This window comes from Anser anser, assembly GCF_964211835.1.
Source record: "Anser anser genome assembly, chromosome: 22".
Lineage (NCBI taxonomy): Eukaryota > Metazoa > Chordata > Aves > Anseriformes > Anatidae > Anser > Anser anser.
In genome coordinates this window covers 2,387,127-2,402,750 of record NC_139743.1, presented here as the reverse complement: position 1 = coordinate 2,402,750, position 15,624 = coordinate 2,387,127, and the positions used below count along the sequence as shown (strand labels likewise).

Sequence of the window (15,624 nt, the reverse complement as noted above, 5' to 3'; positions counted from 1 at the left end):
TGTGCAGCAATTCTGCCAGCCAGTTTGCAAATGCACAGAGCTGCTTGCTTCTTTACAGCCAAATTATTTTTCTGCTGAAGTCAATGTTCTGGTTCAGTCTTCTACTCATCTGGAAGTTCACTTGATGCCTTAAAAGTTAATGGATGATGTAGCTGTACATAAGACAATCCTGCTGATGCAAAATTTTGTGGTTTTCTTGCAGCTGGATTTTAGTGATGATATTGTGAAGATAATTCAAGCAGCCATTAATTCTGATGGAGGGCAGCCAGAAGTTAAAAAAGCCAATAGCATGGTCAAGTCCTTCTTTATTCGGGTGAGCAGGACTACAGTTATTTTGAAATCTGCTTTGTATTATACCACTGTTTGTAGCTGTTGGAATTCAAAGGGTCAATTATGGATATTTTCAAGAATAAAATAACCTTGTCAGGGTTGTTGGTGTTAATGAAATCTTACTAGTGCATTTACAGGAGATCTTGGCCAAATTTCTTTAATTTTTTCATTTTGTTGTATAACATTTCTAGTGGAATGTTGTTTTCTTTCAGCAAATGGAGCGTGTTTTTCCATGGTTCAGTGTAAAAAAGTCCAGATTTTGGGAGCCAAATAAAGTAACAAGCAAGTAAGTAATTGTTCTGCATCTGACTGTGATATCCTGTGGTTCGCCAGCTGTCCAAGCAAAAAGCATCAAGAGAGCCTGTTTGTGGGGTTGGAGTTTTTTTTATGATGTCGTGGTTGTGGCGGTAGTGGTTGTTTTCAAAAAGTAAAACAGCAGTCACGTTCGTTTTATGTACGCTTCACTGTTATGAACCAGAGAAACCAAAAGCATTGTTTGGAACTAAGCATATTGCGTGTCGGCCTGTCAGCCCTGTCCTTCCTTCCTCCTCTCCTCGTTATCCTCATCTGATGTGACTCTCCTGTATCTGTTATCCTCAAAAGAAAACAGCTGCATCACAAACCTTAAAATTTAAGTGACTGGTCATAGTCTTTGTTGAGAGCATGTGTGGACTGTGAGTAATTAAATGAGTGGTTACTGTATGTTGAATGTCAATATTGCTAGCAATACAGTGCACAAGGTCATCTGGTGTAGCCAGGTCTGACAGCTGACTCCTTGTTGCATTTTCAGCAGTGGTATGTTGCCGAATGCAGTGCTGCCTCCTTCGCTTGACCATAATTATGCTCAGTGGCAGGAGCGTGAAGAGAACAACCGCACTGAACAACCCCCTCTGATGAAGAAAATCATTCCAGCTCCAAAACCCAAAGGACCTGGAGAGCCGGATTCACCAACTCCTCTACATCCTCCTACACCACCTATCTCTAGTAAGAAAATAGATAGCAGCACTGTTAGCCCCAAAACCAGTGCTTCACTTCAAACCTTGTAGTAGTATAGAGAGAGTAGTAGTATTTTTGCATGTGACTGAAGAATTCTGGAGACTTGTGTGACCTGAAATCATTCAGAAGCCGATACATATTGATATATTCTTCAACTTAGCTTTGGCCCAGAAGTACATTTTCACCAGCCTCTCTTCCCCCAGAACAAGAGCTGGGTAGAGGCAGATGCATGATTTCCCTTGCTTTACAAGCTAGTTATTGAAATTTCAGGCTGCTGTTTAGCTCTTCTGTCCTGTTCACTTGCTTACAATTTTTCTAGATAAATTTTGGCTTTCCTGACCTTCAGGAATAAAAACCATTCTCTCTTTTAACTGTAAGGTTCTGACAGAAGCAGAGAAGATAGTCCTGAGCTTAATCCACCTCCAGATGTAGAAGACAACAGGCAGTGTGCATTGTGCCTGAAATATGGTGATGATAGTGCTAATGTAAGTATCTGACATGCCCATTTTGATAGTAACTGGCGTAAGCAGTACAACAGACATGGTACTGTGAATAGGCTGGATACTTGATTCTAAGGGATAGTGGGGTGGGTTTTTTTGTTTTGTTTTGCTTTTCTGATATCTTGGTATGTCGTTTGAAATAAAAATAACCTGCAGCTGCCTTTTGTTCTGGTTAGAAAGTAGAGTGGCATTAACATTAGGCGTGTCATTAAGAAATTCACCAAGTAACATCACCATGTTTATGTGAACAGTGTGCATTTCTTACACTTAAGCCTCTTGACATATTTCTGTAAGAAGAGAATTTAAATTTTTTTTTTCTTCCTAAGGTTGCTTTTTATATCATGTACTTAGTTGTAGTCTTCTCTGCCTCATTTATGTTTATCTTTTAAGCTCTGAAAGTAATGCTAGCTTGTCAAACTTTCTTTTGGGGAGAACTTAAATCCAGTGCAGTTGAAACCTACTAGGCTTTTGTGTCTTGTGGAACATTTGAGGGGGGAAAAAAATGTTTTCCTCCCATTCCTTAGGATGCTGGACGTCTTCTGTATATTGGCCAAAATGAATGGACACACGTGAACTGTGCTTTATGGTCAGCAGAAGTGTTTGAAGATGACGATGGTTCTCTGAAAAATGTGCACATGGCTGTGATCCGGGGAAAGCAGCTGGTGAGTATGTGTATTCTACCATTGCAGAAGAAAACAACTGACATATATGGTAGCCTGATTTTAGAATCAATTAATTTTTACCTTTATTTTTTGCTTTTGCAGAGATGTGAGTTCTGTCAGAAGTCAGGCGCTACAGTAGGCTGCTGCCTCACTTCCTGTACAAGTAACTATCATTTCATGTGCTCACGAGCCAAGAACTGTGTTTTTCTGGATGACAAGAAGGTTTACTGCCAGAGGCATCGTGATTTGATCAAAGGAGAGGTGAGATTTTTCTTTCATGCATTTCTTTGTCTGAAGGTGCAGACAGCCTGTAACTATAAGCATTTTTTTAAAGTTTAGATTGAATATGTTCCTTATGAATGAGGGCCTGACCACAGTGCTGTTAAAAATAAGTCAGTGATACAACTGTCATGATGAAGTTTGGGAAGAGGTACTATGTTGTGGTCCAAGAACCAAACTGAAGACCAAACTGAGGATCCGGTACAACAGACAGCATAGTATATTTATAGTGGTTCCTTTAAAGTTAATGAAATGTTTTGTGGATTTTTGCTCCAGGTGGTTCCTGAGAATGGGTTTGAAGTTCTTAGGAGAGTTTTTGTGGATTTTGAAGGAATCAGTTTGAGAAGAAAATTTCTTAGTGGCTTGGAACCAGAGAACATCCACATGATGATTGGTGAGGTCTAGTCCCTGAATACTTGTTCCATTTCTGGTGCTGGAATCTTGTTCATGGGACTTTTCTGTTCCTCTTTTTGCTTAGGTTCAATGACAATAGACTGTTTAGGAATTTTGAATGACCTCTCAGACTGTGAAGATAAGTTGTTTCCCATCGGCTATCAGTGAGTATATGCTTTTTCATGACGATGTCTTTTACTATGTTAGTGCCAAACTGGCACTGAAGTAACAAATGTAGAAATTGACTGTAGCTTTCATAAACTGTTCAGAAATCTAATGACTAAGCTAGTTGTGCAGCATGTTGTGATAGAAAGCCTTGATTCATTCTGTGTAATTTCAAGAAACTGCAAATTTAAAGTAAGAATGTCAAGGCTTGCTTGACTACTGAGTAAATGATTTTATGTTTGAATTATATTCTAGGTGCTCCAGAGTGTACTGGAGCACAACAGATGCCAGGAAACGCTGTGTGTATACCTGTAAGATCATGGAATGCCGACCACCAGTCATAGAACCTGATATCAACAGCACTGTAGAACATGATGATAACAGAACAATTGCCCATAGCCCAGTTCCCCTTACAGGTAATCTTCTAAGGACTTGTTAAAGGTATATTCTCTACATGTTTTTGCCGTAGTATATCCTTACCAGAAAGTCAGGTAGCAGCTGGGACCTTCTGTCTTTTAAAACTGATTTGGACAGAATCTACTTCATGATTGTAGTGTCTGCTAACTTAGAAAACTGGAGCCAAACTGAAACTACTGTAATAGTGCTTTCTAGTCTACGGATCTGAGATTTTTCTAATGGTCTAAAACTATAAATCTTAACTCCAGTGTCAGCGTTGGTATGTAACTTGTGGATTGTTGGATACCATGTTAAATAGTAGTGTTGTGCTGCTTCCGTGTTTCCAAACTGCTTTTTCCATACATGTGTGAGTTTAAAAAACAAAACAAGAACAAAAACAATAAACGTAAAAACCATATCCTTTTCAGTTTGCAGAAAAGGAAGGTTTGGAAGCTGTTTAAAATTTTTAACAGCAGTCATCACTGCCAATGTAGAAGTTCATTTAAATGTAACAGTTTAATGTGTAAGCTGAGGGAAATCAATAGCAGAGTCTGAATAGCAGAGGCACAAATCTGAAAAGAGAAAAGGAAGCAAGGTAAGTTAAGAAGTGGGAGAGAACAAGAGAGGGGTGGTTTAGCGGTGGAAGACTTGCCTATTGTTATTGTCATGAGTGTTCTCAGAACTTTAAATGTGTTGTCATTGTCCCAAGGCAAACTACTCTTAAAAATGAAGCTGTCAGAAAGTGTGTCATAATTCCTACGCTAAGCCTATTTCTTGCTGTATGTATTGAATATGTTCTTGGGAAAAGAAAATAGACATCCAATTACAAGGAAGCAGTAATCTTTGAGTTTGTATTTATTTAACAAATACCCTGATTCCTCACGTGAAACCTGATAGTAATATATCAGGTCATAGATTTTAGAATTCAGTAGTGACTTATATTGTTGTTTCTCTTTCATGCAACAACAGAAACTCTATCCAAAGACAGCAGAAATGCACCTGAGATCGTAAACCCACCATCACCAGATCGTCCCATGCATTCTCAGACCTCTAGTTCCTGTTACTATCCATTGGTCTCAAAGGGCCTTAGGATCAGGACACCAAGTTATCACTCCACACAGAGGTCTCCTGGCTCTAGGCCTTTACCCTCTGCAGGTACTTCAAGTGCTGTTGGCTTTGATTTATGTTTTGGTTTTGTTTGTTTTGGATTATTTTTTTGGGTTGGTTGGGTCATGTCTTTTTTTTTTGGCTTTATTCAGAATGGGATGTTTAGTTTCCTGTTCCTGAAGAAAATGGAAAATGGCAATAGGTTTGAGGGAAGGACGTTTCTGAAAAATACATTGTAGAGATGGCCTGTCAAGAAATGGATGATTGGAGCAAAAATTTCTGTGGGATGAGGAAAGCAATGTTTGGGCAATGACGTAGCAGTAATATGTAAGAACGGTAATAAAAGTTAGGGGCTTAATAATCTCAGATGATATTTTTCCAGAGAGAATTGTAAATCCAATATTTTAGGTCACATATCTATATGAGTAGCATTTTGTTTAAAAAAGTAATTTTGAAAATTTGCATCTAAAGGTGAGGTACTGAACCCTGAGATACAGACTTGTGAGCCTTATGTGATGAATACTGATTGACAGTATCACATTTTTAGTGTGTATCTCAAGTGTCATTATTATGTTTATGCTACGTGGTTGAAGGCTTTTCATGTTACTGTTTTTTTTTTTTTTAATTTCTTGTGTTTGTTATGAAAGAATGGGGTATGTATTGATTGTGAAGGATTCAGATCACTTAACAGTCTTCCTTGCTTTATTTTCTCAGGGAGTCCTACACCAGTGACCCATGAAATAGTTACAGTAGGAGATCCTTTACTGTCCTCTGGACTTAAGAGCATTGGTTCTAGGAGACATAGCACTTCTTCTTTATCACAGCAGCAATCAAAACTCCGTATGATTTCACCTACACGAGCTGGGAATACTTATTCCAGGCACAGTGTATCTTCAGTTTCCAACACAGGGTCCTCTTCAGAACATGAACAGAGTGTAAAAAATACTGACCGCTTTGTGGGATCTGTGAATTCAGGTACCACAAGTGCTACAGTTCAAAGCTGCTCTACCAGTTCAAGCTCCCAGAAGACAGCAGCTACAAGTGGAAGTAAAACTTACCAGCCAGATGCATCTCAGCCTTCAGAGGGAAAACATTCTAGTAGTTCAGATCTGTTAGCCAAAAGTGCACCTTCAAAGGGAGAGAAGATGAAAACACTGACCTCAAAGGACTCAGATTACTCAGCTCATATTTTTGCCTCTGGAGGAAACTCCAAAATGTCTACTCAACCAAACAGTTCATCAGGCACAGAAACAAATGTTAAAATAGGAACTTTTCAAGAATCTTCAGGATCATTTTCCTCCAAAGAAACAATATCTTTTCCGTCTTTGCATCAGAGAGGCCCAAGAAAAGACAGAGATCAGCACTTGGAACCCGTACAGCCAGATAAAACTGCTTCCGTTGATGAGATGGATGTAAAGACATTGAAGTCTGCAGGGGTAAATAGCAGATCTCCTGCAGCAAGTGAGCAGGCAGTTTCCGCCTCTAGAGAGAGGCGTCAGAAGGGGAAAAAGTTAGTGAAAGAGAGTTTTAAAGAGAAGCATTCCCTGAAATCTCTTGCAGATTCAAGTCAAGCAGTAGGCAGTGATGAAGGAAATCTGAAATCAGAATTTGGTAATCAGGGTTTGGTGACTGAACAAATTAGTCAGAGGTTATGTAATAATATTCCTGCTGAAAAAGCTGGTGAGAAGTCTCCACCCTCACAGGGGTCCTCTAAAGGCTCTGCAGTGCCAATTGAAGTGGCTTCTAAGGAATCACAGGCACCTAGAAAACGCACTGTTAAAGTCACTCTGACACCTCTCAAGATGGAAAATGAAAATCAGTCTAAAGCTGCACAGCAAGAAAGTGATGCTGAACATCAGTCTGCAGGGGCAGAACTGGCCACTTTATCAGAGCCGTCATCTGAAAGCCCAGAAGATAACTCTGTAGTTCAGGAAAGTCCAAATAAAGCACCAACACAGGAATCTCAGAATAATGCATATGAAAATTTGCCCGTTCAAGATAACAACTTGATGCTTCAGGATGGAACTAAAACTCAAGAAGAAGGCTCATACAAGCGGAGGTATCCACGGAGAAGTGCACGGGCAAGATCTAATATGTTCTTTGGATTGACACCTCTCTACGGTGTGAGGTCCTATGGAGAAGAAGATATTCCGTTCTATAGTAACTCAACTGGGAAGAAGCGAGGAAAGCGGTCTGCAGAAGGACAGGTGGATGGTGCAGATGACTTGAGTACATCAGATGAAGATGACTTGTACTACTATAATTTCACTAGAACAGTGGTTTCCTCAAACACCGAGGAGAGGCTTGGGTCCCATAACTTATTCAGGGAGGAAGAGCAGTGTGATCTTCCAAAAATCTCACAGTTAGATGGTGTAGATGATGGGACTGAAAGTGATACAAGTGTCACAGCCACAACAAGAAAAGTAAATCAAGTAACAAAAAGGAGTGGAAAAGAAAATGGAACAGAAAGCTTAAAGCTGGATAGAACTGAAGAAACTGGGGAAAAAGTACAAGTCACAAAGAGCTCTGCTGTCCACAAAACTGATCCAAAGATTGATAACTGCCATTCTGTAAGCAGGGTTAAAACGCAAGGTCAGGATTCTCTGGAAGCTCAATTGAGTTCGTTGGAAACAGGTCGTAGGGCTCATGCAAGCACGCCTTCTGATAAGAACTTACTGGATACTTTTAACACAGAACTTCTGAAATCTGATTCTGACAATAACAACAGTGATGACTGTGGAAACATCCTCCCTTCAGACATCATGGACTTTGTGCTGAAGAATACACCATCTATGCAGGCATTAGGAGAAAGTCCAGAGTCGTCATCATCTGAACTTCTAACACTTGGAGAAGGTTTAGGTCTGGATAGCAATCGTGGCAAGGATATGGGTTTGTTTGAAGTATTTTCTCAACAGCTGCCAACAGCTGAGCCAGTGGATAGCAGTGTTTCTTCCTCCATATCAGCAGAGGAACAGTTTGAATTACCACTGGAACTTCCTTCTGATCTCTCTGTTCTGACTACTCGCAGCCCTACGGTGCCCAGCCAAAATCACAACAGACTTGCTGTAATTTCAGAGTCTTCACTGTCTTCTTCAGGAGAGAGGTCGATACTTGCCTTGCCCTCCACAGAATCTGGGGAAAAAAGAGTTACAGTTACAGAAAAATCTGCTTCCAGTGAGAGTGATACAACTCTTTTGAGTCCAGGAGTAGACCCAAGCCCTGAAGGACACATGACTCCTGACCACTTCATCCAAGGTCACATCGATGCAGAGCATATAGCCAGCCCGCCCTGTGGCCCAGTGGAGCAAGGACATGGCAGCAACCAAGATTTAACTCGGAACAGCGGGACTCCAGGTATCCAAGTGCCAGTGTCACCCACCGTTCCCCTGCAAAACCAGAAGTATGTTCCCAATTCCACGGACAGTCCCGGCCCCTCTCAGATTTCTAATGCTGCAGTGCAGACAACACCACCCCACCTCAAGCCAGCCACAGAAAAACTTCTCGTAGTCAATCAAAATATGCAGCCATTATACGTCCTCCAAACACTTCCCAATGGCGTTACTCAGAAGATACAGTTGACACCTTCTGTTAGTTCAGCACAGAGCGTGATGGAGACTAATGCCTCAGTACTGGGGCCTATGGGAAGTGGGCTCACGCTGACCACGGGATTAAATCCAAGCTTGCCCTCATCTCAGTCATTATTTCCTCCCACCAGCAAAGGATTGTTGCCCATGTCCCATCACCAGCATATACATCCCTTCTCCACAGCCTCTCAGACCGGCTTCCCGCCAAATATTGGCAGTCCTTCACCAGGTCTTCTTATTGGTGTGCAGCCACCCCCTGATCCTCAGCTCCTAGTATCTGAAGCTAGTCAGAGGACAGACCTTGGTGCCACTGCTTCTACGCCAACTGCTACCCTGGGCAAGAAACGGCCAATATCTCGTCTGCAGTCACGGAAGAATAAGAAGCTGGCTCCCTCTGGAACCCCTTCTGCTATAGCTCCTCCTGATATGGTCTCCAACATGACCTTAATTAATTTTGCTCCTTCCCAAATTTCCAACCACCCGCTGGATTTGGGAACCATTGCAAATTCAACATCCCATAGAACTGTACCCAATATTATCAAAAGGTCCAAGTCTGGAGTAATGTATTTTGAGCAAACCTCTTTGCTCCCACAAGGTGGGACAGCTACTGCAGTTGGCACATCTCCCAGTGTTATCGGGCCAGATGCTGGTCACCTTCCAACGGGGCCTGTGTCAGGGCTAGCGTCAAGTTCCTCAGTGCTGAATGTGGTATCCATGCAGGCCACAGCAGCCCCCACTACTGGTGGGTCAGTTCCTAGCCATGTTTTGGGCCAAAGTTCAGTAACATTAACTAGCCCTGGATTATTAGGGGACCTTGGTTCAATAAGCAACCTCTTGATCAAAGCTAGTCAGCAAAGCCTTGGTCTTCAGGAGCCGCACATGACTTTACCTCCAGGTTCTGGGATGTTTTCGCAGCTGGGAACGTCACAAACTCCATCTACAGCAGCAATGACAGCTGCATCGAGCATATGTGTTCTGCCTTCAGCACAGAATATGAGCATGACAGTTGCTCAGTCATCTACTGACCCAGAAGGCTCTTACCAGCTTCAGCATATGACGCAACTCTTAGCCAGCAAAACTGGAATTGCTTCCTCACAGCTAGACCTCGGTGCGGCTTCAGCAGCAGCTCAGTTGTCGAGCTTCCCACAGCTGGTTGATGTGCCCAGTAGTACCGGACTTGAACAAAACAAGGTTTCCTCATCTGTGATGCATGCCAGTTCAGCATCTCCTGGAGGCTCCCCATCATCTGGTCAGCAGTCTGCGAGTAGCTCTATGCTTGGTCCCACAAAAATGAAGCCAAAAATCAAGCGCATTCAGCCGTCTTTAGAGAAAGGGAATGGAAAGAAGCACAAAACTTCTCACTTGTGGACTGGTTCCTCTGAAGCACACGTTCCTGACAGAGGGGCTGTTGCTGTACCCCAAGTCTCAGCTACACGGTAAGAGAAGCGTTTGCTTTGCTCATCTGTGAAACTGTAACAATATAGGAAAGAATCTTTCTTTAGTTTCTACTGCAGATTTGCCTTTTGATAATTTTTAATGTAAAAAACTCAGCTGTCAATGGAAAGCAGATCTCTAAAGAAGTTAGTAGACCTTTTACCTCTGGAAGAGGAAGGATGAGAAACTTAAGACTTTGAGGGTTGGGGTTAGGAGGACTTCAATTTGTCATTGACAACTCTGGCAAATTAAGGAGTGTTTTAGATGTATCAGTTGAGAATATGGTACTGAAACAGGTGTTGTGTTCTATTCCTGTATGCTGTTAATGTATTTAAATGCTCTGGAAGTTTTAATAGTTTTATTAGCAGTGTTCTAAGGCACCAAAACGATGCACTGTTACACTGTTGCCCTGGTAATTTTGATTATGAAATTTAAACTGCATGCCTGTATCTGTGAGTGTAATGCCTCTCCAGTACATGCTTTATTCTTCCTGCCCCTCTTCCATCCTCCCCAGGCCATGCAGGCAAGAGGGACTGAGAGAACTGGAAGAATCTGGCTCTTGACTTTGTCAGAACAGCAGAGAGTGCATTAGTCTCTTACAGTAGAGGGTTATTTTCCAAACCTTAAATTAAAATGACATTTGAATTGACTCTTTGAAATATTGATCTGTAGAGAGAAACAGAATTGTCGGTCTATGTTTTACATACAAATCTAGATGGTTTTATGGATGTAGCACTTGGTTGTCACCTAGTGTGACTCTGCCAACAATTACGCATTTCAGCAGGGAGATTGTACCGCTTACTTTCAATTCTTTCTACATTAGAGAATAGGCCAGAATGAACGCTGGTGCTAAAAGGTGGTAGCATCCATCTTACGGTAACTGACAAATATTGCACATCACTCGTGTGATTACTTGATCATCTCAGTGTCTTGTAAGAAATCTGATTCTTGAACAGATGATCCAGGGCTATTTGGACAGCTTAATCTTTTTAAATAGTTTTTTTGTGTTGCTGTTACTTGCAAATTTGTTTTAGTCTGTAGATGTTTGCTATGGCTGTCAGCATTCCACCATGCATCCCTTCACCCCTGAGCTTATTGCTTATGGTCGCTCAGAATTGTTTCTCTTGCAACCAGATTCATGCTACTCATTCCTCTGTGAGTGCAAGTCTTGAATCTCATGTAGTGCTGGAAATGTGATCTATTTTCTCTCATCACAGGAGCAGTTGTTGTCACTACCTGTGTAGTTTTGCTGAACTGCTGAATCACTTGTGACAACTCCCAGTGGATCTATTACTGTCTTCCAGTCTCCTGTATCCTGTATGTATGTCAGGTGTTTTGAATGTTCCTAACTGTTTTTTTTCCAGGACTCCTGCTGTGAAGGCAGATGTGCAGGATGCAGCAAGCATAGATCAGCCATCACAGAAACAATGTGGCCAGTCTGCAGGGTAAGCATGAAATACACCTTTCCCTCAGGCTCTGCTGGCTTAAGTTTAAATAAATTTATTTGGAGAAGGTGAGAAGTCTTTGCTAACCAAATTATCTTGGGAGCTTTTAGTCTGTAATGAGCAGCTACGTCTACTTTCATTATGAAGCCATTTTTTAAAATAAAGTTGAATATAGCTTTGGGAAGCTTATTGTTTACTCAAACAATTTTGGCTGATCATCTGTTAGCATATACCTTATTACAGAATAGGACTAATAAAAAGAACAGGTTGCAGATTGTATTAAATTAGGCTGCTACCTACAGACTAATAGGTACCACAAAAATAAATGCTAGAGAATAGAATCTTTTTGTTTGTTCATTTCCAGTTGAACTGCTGTTAGAACATATCTGCAAAATGTTCTTTTTTTTTTTTTTTTTCCTCTATCTAGTTCCCAGATTTTGTAGTTGACTCTTCACGGCTGGTGAGGCTACCAGATTAATAGCTACAAAAGCCCTTGATTTACAAAATAAGTACCCTAGGATTGGCTTTGCCTTGGGTAACTGCTTGCTGTCTTCCCATGATTTTCCAAGGCCACCAAAGTTAATTCTGCAGCCTGAGTACAGTATGTGCTTTACAAAGCTGAAACTGGAATTAGGGAACAAGGCCACTCATAACTAATACATTTCCAGTTATCATACAGGCTTTACTGTAATAGAGTGAATAGGGAAAGGTATGGTTTACACTGATCTCTGTAGCTCCTGTTTTGTGCAAAGTCTTCTACTGAATTGCTGTGCAGTGCAGCTTTTTTCTCCCTCTCTGAAATAACACTGCAGACAATTCTTGAGAAAAGCAAGTAGTGCTATACCAGAAATTAATTTTGAAACTTATTTTTAACAGTATGTTTGATAGTTTTATCATTAAAAATGAACAAATAAAAAAAAAAAACAAATGTGAGCTTATTTAGCACTGATTCAGTCACTGAAAAATGGGAATGAAGTAGGTTATTAAGTAGTCTTAATTTTCACTTCCCTCTAAAGGCAAATGTCAGTCCTCACAGAACCTCAATCAACACAGACTTCAGCAAATGAGCAAGAAAATGCAGGTATGTTGCTTCTTCAAAAGCACCAAGTCCTGGGATTCTCCAAGGTTGGGAAATTATTACTTTGTCATTTGAGTTCTCTCTCTTGTTCTTGCAGAAAAAAATCTCGGATCTAATACTCTTTTTAGTCATGCTTTAAAGTGAGGAAAGGTTTGATCACTTTAAATAAAATCTGTACAAATAGTTGTCTCTACTTTTAGCTTGTGGGAATTTCAGTACTTGAGATTTTACACTCTTACTACAACACTATCTAGAATTTTTTCCATCTCTTCTTCATTACTGCAAATTGGCTTTTGTGGAGCATGACTTTTGTGGAAACTTGGTTCTCCTGTAATAGCAGTTAGAAGCTGCTTATGTGATCTGTTGTTAAGCATCTTCAGTATGAACAAATTCACAAAGATGAAAATTTTGTCTCTTCACAAAGATGTGAATTTTGGTAAACATATGAGTCCTTACGTTAGTGAAAATGTAATTTGAACTTTGTAGGTTCTTCTTAGACATATTTACTGGTCAAAAGGCAAGTCAGTGAGTAAGTAATTTATTCAGTTGTGCAACAGCTGGGGGGGAAGAAAAATCATTCTACCTAATTTCCATCTTCATAGTAGTTTCTGTCTTTTCTAGGCTCAAAAGCTATTGAGGAAGAAGAGAGCACTTTCAGCTCCCCGCTTATGTTTTGGCTTCAGCAAGAACAAAAGAGGAAAGAATGTCTTGGTGAGAAGAAACCGAAGAAAGGTTTGGTTTTTGAGATATCAAGTGATGATGGCTTTCAAATCTGTGCAGAAAGTATTGAAGGTAAGAACTGTGCTTTTCTTTTGTATTGGTTTTAACTTTCCTCGCTAAAAATAAAATTGTGACTTCTGAGAATCCGTTACTTGTTTTTATACATTTAAAATAAAAATCTCCTGATCTACAGCCCTAGAACAATCCTAGTTCCTAGCAATGTCTGGATTCTATTAAATATATATATATATATCACTGTCCCATTTTGTTTTATCAATTGACCAACAGTGTTGAACCGTAGTTTGTCAAGAAACAGTGTAGATCAGACAGTATGGCATCTCGACTTATCCTCCAGACCAATTGCTGAAGAAGCTTACTTCTCTTTTATGATGCAGTGAATTTTGGAGAGGATGGAAGCAATTGGATGCAAAGATCTTAATTTATGGTCCATGAATGGAATGCAAACTTCATATTATCTGATTAGCGTATTTAAATGTGAACGTTTTGTTGGAAAACAGCATACTGCACGTGCACTTAGAAATCTGCTAATAGTAGGTTGTTTCACTGGAAACCTGATAAAACATGGCAAAATAGAGACATAGCAAGGTACCTGTTTTGGCAGTCTTCAGTGCCCAGTGCTTTGGATACTCTTTCACTGCTTTGTCATCTTTTTGTGTAACTGCAGATGCTTGGAAGTCACTAACTGACAAAGTTCAAGAAGCCCGTTCAAATGCCCGCCTGAAACAGCTATCTTTTGCAGGTAATATCCAGTGCCAAGTTCATTTTTACTGTGCTTCTGAATGTGTAAGAACAAACAGGTCTTTCTGGGAGCGTCTTAGGGTTCAGTGTTCGAAGAGTTTCAGTTCAGCTGCTGACTGTTTTTATGGAGAATAATTTCCCCTAATCAAGTGATTTAAAATTCTTATGTAGAGTGAACTAGCTAATCCAGTGCTTCTGTGAAAATTGCAGGCTAGCAAAAAAGTATATTTAATGAGCTACTGTATCCTCCTGTTTCTAGTCTGCATGGTCAGGGGTTTTTTTGTTTCATTTTTGTTGTTGTGCTCTATTTCATATTCCAGGTGTGAATGGTTTGAGGATGCTGGGGATTATACATGATACTGTTGTGTTTCTGATTGAGCAACTTTATGGAGCAAAGCACTGCCACAACTACAAGTTCAGATTTCATAAACCAGAGGAGGCCAATGAGCCTCCTCTGAATCCACATGGCTCTGCCAGGGCCGAAGTCCACCTGAGGCAAGTGTGAGCTTTGTCATTGTTAAGGTTAATGGTCCATTTGCTTGTTTAATTCTATGTCAAGGCACAAGCAACAAGTCTCTAGAGCACTGTCTGCTCTCAGTTAAAAAGAAATGTTAGCAACTTTCTCATGTAACTCAATTATATTGTATCTTGTGAGTCTGCACATTTTTCTGTGCAATCCTGTTGTCAGTTGCTTTGTTTGACAAAGCTTTCCTGGCTAGTGCCTTTATTCATAGTTCTCAGAAACTATTGTGCGTTATCCTGATGCATAGAAAGCTGTGAAAGAGGACAGACAGGAGAAGGTGTAAAGCAATAAACATGTCAAGTTGTTGTGGCAACCAAATGTTTAAATTATTTTTAGTTAGTAACACAAAATTCCTTTGATCTCATTAAATTGCAGGAAATCTGCATTTGATATGTTTAATTTCTTGGCATCTAAACACCGACAGCCACCAGAATACAACCCAAACGATGAGGAAGAGGAGGAAGTACAACTGAAATCAGCCCGGTATGTAGCAGGGTTTAAAGGCCGAAAATAATGCTGTGGTGTTAAAACTAAGAGAGTAGGCTTAGTTGTGTGTTGTGATTTTTGAGGTGGTATTTAAAACTTCACAGCTACAAAGCCCTAGAAAATACAGGGGAGACTCCTACAATAGCAAGAGAACTGACAACTGAAGGTGACCAATCAGACCAGTCTTCCTTTCGATGTTTCTTTTCCCTGCTAACGTAAGACAAACGTTCTGATGAGAATTTCATGAGGAAAGGGAGAAAATTACCTGTATTGAAAGAAAGGATTGCTGATTAGCAATGAGTTTGTTTGAGTTAAGATATGAGAGTAAGAACTGCTCTACATTTAGTGTGTATGTGTGCACATGTGTATTACACTGAATTAATTTTGATTGTGTTCTCAGTGGGCTGCAGTGACAATGTTTATATCTTGGAAACTATCCTAGATAATACATGGCATGGGCTCTCAAATAAATGTCATCACTTAGTAGCATCTCTCTGTTCTAGGAGGGCAACTAGTATGGATCTGCCGATGCCCATGCGATTCCGACACTTGAAGAAGACCTCCAAGGAGGCAGTTGGTGTTTACAGGTATGGTTTTGTTCTGGTACTCTCAAATGGACATCTGGGACAGAGAAAGGTAAAAACTGAAAACCTGTGAAGTCATGGTGCAAAATTGAGGGGAAGAAGCATCTTTGTTTCTTTGTTTGTTTGTTTTTATTTGAAGAAGTAATCCTCAGCACAAACTACTTATTCCTGCTGACTCGTCTT

At 40.4% G+C, this 15,624-nt stretch overlaps 1 protein-coding gene across 3 annotated transcripts in view; it reads left to right on the top strand.

Moving 5' to 3' along the window:
* Positions 1-15,624, top strand: part of KMT2A (lysine methyltransferase 2A) — a 50,648-nt gene that overhangs the window by 28,664 nt on the left and 6,360 nt on the right. For 2 of the 3 annotated variants that reach the window (XM_083808264.1, XM_083808263.1), the window contains exons 17-34: positions 203-313; positions 543-616; positions 1,121-1,314; positions 1,705-1,811; positions 2,351-2,488; positions 2,591-2,749; positions 3,044-3,161; positions 3,246-3,324; positions 3,581-3,741; positions 4,691-4,876; positions 5,543-9,848; positions 11,211-11,291; positions 12,308-12,372; positions 12,991-13,161; positions 13,775-13,849; positions 14,169-14,343; positions 14,747-14,854; positions 15,361-15,444. In XM_083808264.1, coding sequence (XP_083664390.1) covers positions 203-313; positions 543-616; positions 1,121-1,314; positions 1,705-1,811; positions 2,351-2,488; positions 2,591-2,749; positions 3,044-3,161; positions 3,246-3,324; positions 3,581-3,741; positions 4,691-4,876; positions 5,543-9,848; positions 11,211-11,291; positions 12,308-12,372; positions 12,991-13,161; positions 13,775-13,849; positions 14,169-14,343; positions 14,747-14,854; positions 15,361-15,444 — 6,392 coding nt within the window. The remainder of the gene's footprint in view (positions 1-202; positions 314-542; positions 617-1,120; positions 1,315-1,704; positions 1,812-2,350; positions 2,489-2,590; positions 2,750-3,043; positions 3,162-3,245; positions 3,325-3,580; positions 3,742-4,690; positions 4,877-5,542; positions 9,849-11,210; positions 11,292-12,307; positions 12,373-12,990; positions 13,162-13,774; positions 13,850-14,168; positions 14,344-14,746; positions 14,855-15,360; positions 15,445-15,624) is intronic. The other variant, XM_083808265.1, reaches the window with a different exon arrangement.